This window comes from Notechis scutatus, chromosome 4, assembly GCF_049901735.1.
Source record: "Notechis scutatus isolate UNSWTSFEM ecotype Mainland chromosome 4, rNotScu1.2, whole genome shotgun sequence".
Classification (NCBI taxonomy): domain Eukaryota; kingdom Metazoa; phylum Chordata; class Lepidosauria; order Squamata; family Elapidae; genus Notechis; species Notechis scutatus.
In genome coordinates, this window is record NC_142012.1 from 92,842,114 (window position 1) to 92,851,430 (window position 9,317).

At 50.5% G+C, this 9,317-nt stretch overlaps 1 protein-coding gene across 1 annotated transcript; it reads right to left on the reverse strand.

Annotated features, from left to right (window-relative positions):
- Positions 1–2,495: 2,495 nt before the first annotated feature.
- On the reverse strand, positions 2,496–5,116 carry LOC148130824 (uncharacterized). Its single transcript, XM_087964107.1, is given in 2 exon segments — positions 2,496–4,110; positions 4,113–5,116. Coding segments are annotated over 2 exon segments (1,326 nt in total). The 5' UTR covers positions 4,554–5,116; the 3' UTR covers positions 2,496–3,225.
- Positions 5,117–9,317: the final 4,201 nt, after the last annotated feature.

Consider the following 9,317-nt stretch of genomic DNA (forward strand, 5'->3'; position numbering starts at 1 on the left):
TCATTCTTTGTCTGTTCTATTTCCATCTATCCATTCATCTTTTCTCTTTTAATATACTTCTCCTGTACACTGATTGGAGTGACGCCTTTGACTCATTCCCCTAGCTTAAAATTACTTAATATAACACTTAATTTATATTGGGATTCTGTTTAGTACATTCTAAAGTTACACAATAAATTTAATGAAAGGAGTAAAAACATAACAATAACTAAATAAAATCATATATAATCACTATCCATATCATTAAAAAGCTAATCATATATATTAATACTCATTTATATCTTAAGCATTTTACTCTAAATACACATATAAAAACACAATCTTATGTACCTTCCAGAATCCCTTTTTCAATTAGATTTACCCATTGTCTCTAAATAAGCTTTGTTTCTTTAAGTCTTGCTTCCCACCATTAAGGCTTCTCATCCCCTTCTTTCTCTCTTGCTTATTCTTCTCCTTGCCCTTTTTACCCCTTTGTCTCTTCTCCTCCCTTTTCTTACTCCCTTTCTGTTGTGTTCTAACCTTGTATCCACCTTTCATCTCATTTTTCTCTTTTTTGGTTGTTTTTTCAAACCTTAAAATCCCCTTTTTGTTTTCCTCTTTCTCCTCCTCCCCAAAAAGAACCCATTGTTCATCAAAGATGGCTTCTTCTTCTTCTTTGTCCCAGTGGTCCTGCTGCGTAGTCAACTTTTCATACGCGCATACCGCCATTTCTAAAAATTGAAATAAAGTGCCCAAAGTATCTTTTCCATCTTGTTTTTCTTTTTTATATTTTTGATATTCAATTTTTAGTTCATCCACAAGCGATGCCATCGTGAAGAGAAAAACTTTTTCCAAAACAACCACCCAAGTATTTTTAATCAAAAATAATTGCAAAGAATTCCAAAGTTACCAAAGTTCTTTCTTCTCTTTCTCTTTCTGGGGTTACTGTTTAATCAAAGAGATCCAATTACAATATATCTTTCTTTAAAGTTCTAGGCAATCTCCTCCTTTTTCAACTTCTGCTCCAATTTTTTTCCCTCTCCCTTCCCACTTACGACAATTTTCTTTTAAGTATTCAGAAATCCATACCTCCAATAAGGGTTTTCCGATTTCTTAAGTTATTAAATCCAATGTCCAGGAATCCTTTATCCCTTGGCTTTAACTTTCAAAATAATTTAACTTGAGTGCTCAGATCAATTTTCCAAATCTTCATCTGCTGTTTCTATGGGGTGGGAGAGTTAAGGAAAAAAAAGGTTTTTTCCCCCTTGACAGCTTTCTCCGCCGCTTTCCGATCTTCTTAGGGATACAATGTATCTTCTAGCAATTCAAATGATTCAGTTTCCAGGGTGTTTAAAAGTTGTTGATTGACCCGGCTCAGACAGCACTTTCACTTTCCTGCTTCCTCCAGCACAATCTTACCCGGCTGCCGGCTTCTTCATGGCGGCCATTACTGACTGCCGCTCCACCACCTCGGGAAAAAGGGGTTTTTCCGGACGAGGAGGGGGGTCTGCGACACCCCCAACCCCCTGTCCGGCTCCCCTCTCTCTTCGGCTGCCTCTACAGGGCAGCCATACCCCCCTGACCCGTTTGGATCGGGGGCACCTTGGCGGCAAGCGCAGCAGGAATCGCAGACAGTCGCGAATTCCTGCTGCCACCGAAGCCGCGCGAAACCGGATGCAGATGGTTCTTCTTGCCGTAGGCCAGCAGCTGTCGGGGTAAAGGTAGCCTCGGGTGTCCGGGTGGCTGGTGTAACAGCGGTTTGAAGACTCTGGGCGGGCGAGCTGCGCCTAGAAAGAGAAAACTGGTCTGGAGGAGGGGGGTTTGAGTTGAGGTAGATGGGGTGGGAAGAGTAAGTACTGAAGGTACAGATTGTGAGTCCCTTGATCGTTTATCAAATTCCTGCTCTAGCGCTTTGTGGTGTCTTAAGGCACAAAGGCCTGTTGATGTGTGCTTTGGCCGTGACGTTGTCCGTGAGAATGAGGACATGACGTCCGCGTACCTGAGGGAAGAAGCTGCGCAGGGCCAGGTGGACGGCGTGAAGTTCTAGCCAGTTGATACTGCATCTTTGTTCTATATTCGACCATCTGCCCTGTGCCGTGAGCGAGTTGACGTGAGCGCCCCATCCGGATAGGCTGGCGTCTGTGGTGAGGGTGAGCCTCTGGGGCTCCTTGAAGTGATCACCTTTGTTGATGGCGGGGTTGGTCCACCAGAGGAGGGACGTGAGGACCTTTGGAGGTACCTTGACCTTGGATTTCGAATTGCTTCTGCCGGATCTTTGAAATGGGAGCAGGAACCACTGTAGGGATCTGCTGTGTAAACGGGCCCAGGGAACAATGGAAATGCATGAGACCATTTTACCTAGTAATTTGGAGCGGTCTAATAGAGTTACCCTGTTTGAACGCCTAATCTGTTTAACTGATTGCTGGATACTGAGGAACCTCTCTGAAGAGAGAAAGACCTTTTCTGAGACCGAATCAATTACAGCCCCCAAGTGGGTAATTCGAGTGGATGGAGCCAGTTGGCTCTTTTGCCAGTTGATGAGGAACCCGTGGGCTTGGAGGAGAGAGAGTAGCCCTGGTGTCCCTCTCTGCCTGGCGTCTGGAGGGAGATAGGATGAGGATATCATCCAGGTAGCAGTGGAGGCGTACGGGAAGGTTCCTGAGGTGAGCCGCTAGCGCTGCGAGAACCTTGGTGAAGGTCCTTGGGGCCGATGCCAGATCAAAGGGGAGGGCCACATATTGAAAGTGGAGGTTGTTGTAACAAAACCTGAGGAATTTGTGGTGGGAGGGCCGGATTGGGATATGTAGGTATGCTTCCGAAAGGTCTATAGAGGAAAGCCAGTCCCCCTGCCTGGTACCCAGGAGGATAGACTGCAAGGTGTGCATTTTAAACTTGCGAGGGATCAAGTGGCGATTAAGTCATTTTAAGTCTAAGATAGCTCTCCATCCCCCGGAATGCTTGGGAACCACGAAGAGGTGGGAATAAAATCCCCGTCCTCGTTGGGTGGATGGGACGGGTTGGATGGCCTGAATGTCGAGGAGATGTCGGATAGCGGAATCCATCAATTCGCGTTTGGTGGGGTCCCTTGAGGGGGGGGATGTCATGAAAAAGTCAGAGGGGGCGGATCGAAACTCAAGGGCGAGACCAAACTTGATGGTGTCTCTAACCCAGGCATCGGAGGTAGAGGCATCCCATTGGTCGGCGAAATGTCTGAGGCGGCTGCCAATGGGGAGCGAGGAACGGGGTCTATCTGGGACGACGGAAGGGTCTTCCCCCTGATCCCCTAAAGGGTCTCTTATAGCTGCCGCCCCTTCTACTCCTGTCGCCCGAGTCGGCTCGATCCTGGGGTTGGGATGGTCGGAAAGAGGGGGGTCTCGGGTACCTAGGCGGGAAGGGAGGCTGATAGAAGGGTCGGAAGGAACCTCTCCGAAAAGGCTGAGGGACTCTTGGCTCGGACCTCTGAAAAAGAGAGGGGAGAACTTTTTTCTTGCTGCGGCCCTCGACTAGCAGGGGTTCCAGAGCTGGGCCAAATAACTTGTCTCCCTTGATGGGAGCGGTGGCCAATTTGACTTTATTTTTAACGTCCGCCTGCCAGTGTTTGAGCCAGAGCAGGCGGCGGGCTGTGATGTGTGAAGTTATGGCTCTAGTGGAGAACTTCACCGCTTGGTAGGTGGCGTCGGCTGAGAATTCTGCTGCAGCCACCAGCTTAGCTATATCCTGGTGCGCTCTTACGTTAGAGGTGGGGACGTGTTGTCTTAATTGCCGAAGCCACCGGATTGAGGACCTGGTGAAAAAGGCGGCCGTGGCCGATCTAATGGTCCAAGCGTCAGATTGGTGGGCCCGGCGCAACGCCAGTTCCTCCCGCTTGTTCTCGGGTTTCAGAGCTTCCAAAGCCTCACTGGGGGTGGAGGAGGATGCTAGACCAACAATGGGCTCATCAACCTCGGGGATATTTAGAAGACTAGTAAAGTCGGAGTCGAGGTTGAAGAACCTCTTATCCTGGCTGGATGGGGTGGGAGGTACCCCTGTGGAAGCCAGCTGCTTCGCCACCAGGTCGGAAAAAATAGGCGGGGCCGGGATGACCTCGGCCTCTACCACTGGCTGCTTAAAGATGGAATCCTCTGGGCCTTCCCATGAGGAGGGGGGGCAGAGGGGGACTGGGTGGAAAGGCCAGAGATGTTTTTTGCCTTAAAGAGGAGGGATTTGTACAGGTGTGGCTTAAACAGGCCCACAAATGCGGGTTGGTCGGGGGTAAGACCCTCATCCTCAGACATCTCCCACTCCATCAGCTCCGCTTCTGATAGGGGCTCACTGTAATGGGATGATCCCAATTCAAATTCCTCTTCCTCCTCCCTGAAATGACCAAAGCCCCCTTCCTCCTCCTCCTGCTCCCTTTCTGGAAGAGGGCTATCCCTCTGTGAGAGTACCTGACCGATCGGAGGATCCAATCTTGGAAGGGATCTGACGGAGAGAGGCTCATGTTCGGGGGCCCTCGGGGAGAAGCCGGGTCTGGACATTTGTTGGAGACCCTCCGCAATTCCCTGGCGGATAGCCAGTTCCATCCATGCTCTCATTTATGCTGGAACCTCTACTGTAGAAGGTTCCTCTTGGCGCAGACCAGCGGCTGTAGGAGTAAAGGTGGCTTCGGGTGTCCGTCTGGTTGTTGATCCCGGGGCCTGATGACCCTGGGGTGAGCTACGCCTGGATCGGGAAGAGAGGTCTGGAGGAGGGGGGGTTGATTAGAGGTGGAGGGAGTGGAAGGTGGGAGGGCTGGAGGCACCGAACGTGACTCCCTGGATCGCCTATCGAATTCCTTCTCCAACGCCTTATGGCGCCTTAAGGCATCCCTCTGGGAGGCCTTGGAAGGTTCCTTAGCCTGCCTGCGCAAATGGTGAGACTTCGATTTAGCCTTCAGAGAAGGACGTTTGGAAGAATTGTCATCTGCCATTTTAAGAAGTAATAAGCGTATATAATTCACTAGAGGCGGTTGGCTCGCCTAGGGTTCGGCCTACAACAAAGGCCGGATGTTCTTTAAGCTGGCCCGCGCCCCCTTTTGGAATTTTAATACGTGCTGTAATAACAATTATAGAGATATCTACTGAAATGAGTAATAAAGTATATATATATATATATATATATATATATATATATATATATATATATATATATATATATATATATATATAAATATAAATATAAATATAAATAATATAAATATAAATATAAATAAATGTATTTATCTTTTTTTTGGATATATGTTTTTTTTTGATATTTTTATACTTTTAAATATTATTTTATTTTTATTTTTATTTTTATTATTATTATTATTATTATTATTATTATTATTATTATTATTATTATTATTATTATTATTATTAACAGAACTAAATAAGTTGAACTGGATTAACTGAAGCAAAAGAGAAACGAAAGCTGAACAAGGATTAAGGAATGTCCAAATTAGCCAAATGAATGCCTGAGGCCAGGGGTAGAGAGGCCTCTTGCAGTTGTCCTCCAGGCAACAACTGGAGGGGGGTACTGCTGAACTTTACCCCGAGAAGCCTGCGGGAAGGCCAACAGAGAGCTAAACCAGGGCAGGTATTAGCAGTTGTCTGAGTTACGGATTGTGCTCGTGACCCAGAGGGTCCAGATGAGGCTAGGTCGATGGCAGCTTCTTCAACGACACAAGATGGCGCCTGACCATGAGGCAGCGCCCAAAATGGCGTCCGCAAGCTGAGCGAGCGTCGGGGCCTCTCGAGGCAGAAATAAGCTCCTCCGGCTAGCTCAGCACGCCGAGAGGGGCCGCGCAGGAGAGATTTCGCTTCTCCTGAGCGATCGGCGTTTGGGTGGGGGGAAAACCAGCGGTGCTCGTAGGCGCAAGATAACGAGCCGCAAGGGCGGCGTGGAAAGAGGCAGAGAGGCAATTTGTATCGAGGATGGTGGGGGGGTTAGCGCGAAGGCACTGCGAGCCCGCCCGCTTTTATGCCCTTAGGGGCGAGAGAAATGCTCCTCTAGATTCCAATCACTTGCGCAGGGGCTAAGGAAGAAGATTGGGCGTTGGTTCTTACCTGACACGCCATTTCTCTTGAGCTGTGAGGATCGTCCAGAGAGAGTGGGTGGAGCTTCAGTCTCTGCTGTTGTAGGCTGAGCTTAATTTCTGAGGAACGCTCCTCCTTCCATCACGTGGTTTGCCATTGCGTTCCCCAGTTTATGCGAAGACGAGAGGAAAACAGGTATTCGTGCTCTCCTCTTACTAGACTTAAAGTGCATTGGCTGAAACAAGACCCCACCAGACGGTGAAAAGGAAAAGGGAAGGGCTGGACGATCCTCACAGCTCAAGAGAAATGGCGTGTCAGGTAAGAATCAATGCCCATTCTCCTTAGAGCTGTTCGGATCGTCCAGAGAGTGGGACATACCAAAGCTGGGGCCTGTCCTACGGGAGGGACACCGCCTGGTCTGTAGACTCCTTGGGTTCCCTGAGTACCCTCTGAAGGACCCTTCTACCGAAAGAAGCCTCCGCTGCGGCATACCTGTCGATTTTGTAATGCCTAATGAAGGGCGATGGGGAGGCCCACGTTGCTGCCCGGCATATGTCGAGTATTGGGGCCTGGGTAGCCCAGGCGGCTGAAGTTGCCGCACTCCTGGTGGAGTGAGCCGTGATACCCCTGGGCACCTGGAGGGCCTGGGCCTGGTATGCTTTGGAAATGGCTGCCCTTATCCAGCGGCCTATGGTGGTTGAGGGTACCTTGAGCCCTTGTGACTTTGGTTGAAAGGATATAAACAGGGCCTTGGATTTACGGAAGGTCTGAGTACGTTTAATATAGATCCGCAAGGCACATCTGACGTCTAAAGTGTGCCATAGTCTCTCCCTTTCATGAGTTGGCCTGGGACAAAAATTAGGGAGGATAAGTTCTTGAGCCCTGTGGAAAACCGAGTTAATCTTGGGTAGAAAGGAAGGGTCAAGTCGGAGGACCACCCGGTCGGAATGGAAGACGCACAGGTCTTTCCTAACAGACAGAGCAGCGATCTCTGAAATCCTACGGGCTGATGTAATTGCCACCAGGAACACTACTTTGTAGGATAGGAACTGGAGAGAGACCTCTCTTAGGGGTTCGAAGGGTGGCTTAGTGAGAGAAGTCAGGACTCTGTTGAGGTCCCAGGTTGGATACCGGTGAAGGGACGGTGGCCGTAAGTTTGTGGCCCCTTTCAGGAAGGTTCGGACGCGGGGATGGTGAGAGAGGGAGCTGACCCCCTCGCAGGAAATGACGGTGGATAAGGCTACCACCTGCCGCCTTAGAGTGTTGGGGGACAGTCCCTTGCTGAGGCCCTCTTGGAGAAAGTCGAGAATTTGGGCAATAGATGGGTCAGTTGGGTCAATGAGGAGATTGGCACACCATTTGCGGAAAATTGCCCAGGTGGCGTCGTAAATCCTTCTGGTGGAGGGACGTCTAGCTGCTAAGATGGTATCAATGACTTCGGAGGAGAAATTTTCCCTCCTCAGACGTTCCCGCTCAACCTCCAGGCGGCTAGTTGGAGCCATTGGGGTCCTGGATGAAGAAGGGGGCCTTGAGACAGGGAGATCCTGTCTGCTGGGATCCTCCAGGGAGGGGCTACAGATAGGCTGCGGAGGTCCGCGAACCAAGAGCGACGGGGCCAATAGGGAGCTACAAGAAGCAGCTCCGCCCTCTCGTGGAGTACCTTTTGAAGGACTCTGGGCACCAGCGCCAGAGGGGGGAAGGCGTAAAGGAGGCCCGAGGGCCACGGGCATCGAAGGGTGTTGTGGTTCTCCGCCCCTAGGGACGGGAATCTCGAAACGAACCTTGGAAGTTGGGTATTGAGGGGGAGGCAAACAGGTTTACGACTGGCAGGCCGAATATTGCTGTTGCCTCCCTGAACAGGGCTGGGTGGAGGCGCCACTCCGACTGGTCTATGGTGGCCCTGCTCAACCAGTCTGCTCGGGTGTTGTCGATACCCGAAATGTGGTCTGCCCTGAGTGAAAGGAGGTGAGACTCCGCCCACCGACAGAGGCGCTCGGTCTCCCTCATTAGGCTTGATGACTGAGTGCCCCCCTGCCTGTTGACATGAGGTTTGGCTGTTATGTTGTCGGTGAGAATGAGTACGTGGCAGCCCTGTACCCGAGGGAGGAAACTGCGGAGGGCCAGGTGGATGGCGCGAAGCTCTAACCAGTTTATATTGCATAGCCTTTCTGTCGCTGACCATCTGCCCTGAGCTGTGAGGGACTGTAGGTGGGCGCCCCATCCGGACAGACTGGCGTCTGTGGTGACGGTGAGTCTTGGGGGCTCCTTGAGGAGGCAGCCCTTGTTGATCGACGCCTTGCTCCACCAAAGGAGGGAGGTGAGAACCCTTGGCGAGACCTTGACCTTGCGCCTTGAGTTGCTTGATCTGGCTCTTTGGTACGGGAGCAGGAACCACTGGAGGGATCTGGAGTGGAAACGGGCCCAGGGAATAACGGAAATACAAGAGATCATTTTACCTAGCAACTTGGTTAGTTCGAGGAGGGAGACCCTCTTAAGTCGTCTGATGAGTTTGACTGATTGTTGGATGCTGAGTATTCTCTCCAGAGATATGAACACCCTCCCTTTGACCGTGTCTATTATAGTCCCCAGATGGGATAGCCTGGTGGAAGGGGCCAATTGGCTTTTCTTCCAATTGATGAGGAACCCGTGTTCCTGGAGGGCGGTGAGGGTAATTTGGGTATCCCTGACGGCTTGTTCCCTGGAAGAGGATAGGATGAGGATATCATCCAGGTAACAGTGGAGTCGCACCGGGATGGTTCTGAGGTGGGCAGCCAGAGCGGCCAGGACCTTGGTAAAGGTCTTGAGGGCAGAGGCCAACCCAAATGGGAGGGCCACGTATTGGAAGTGAAGGTTATTGTAGCTGAAACGCAGAAATTTGGAGTGGGAGGGTCGGATTGGGATGTGTAAGTATGCCTCAGAGAGGTCAATGGATGACAACCAGTCTCCCTGTCTAACTCCCAAGAGGATGGATTGCAGCATGTTCATTTTGAATTTGCGGTATACAAGATGGTGGTTTAGCCGCTTTAGGTCCAAAATTGCCCTCCATCCCCCCGAGTGTTTGGGCACCACAAATAAGTGGGAGTAGAATCCTTGTCCCCTTTGGGACGGAGGAACGGGCTGGATGGCCTGAATGTCAAGTAGGTGCTGAATTGCTGAGTCCATGAGGTTGCGTTTGGTGTGGTTCTTGGAGAGGGGACATGTCATGTAGAAATCGGGGGGGTAGAGAGGAACTCGAGGGCAAGGCCGAACCTGACGGTGTCCCTGACCCAGGCGTCCGAAGTGGAAGAGTCCCACTGGTTGGCA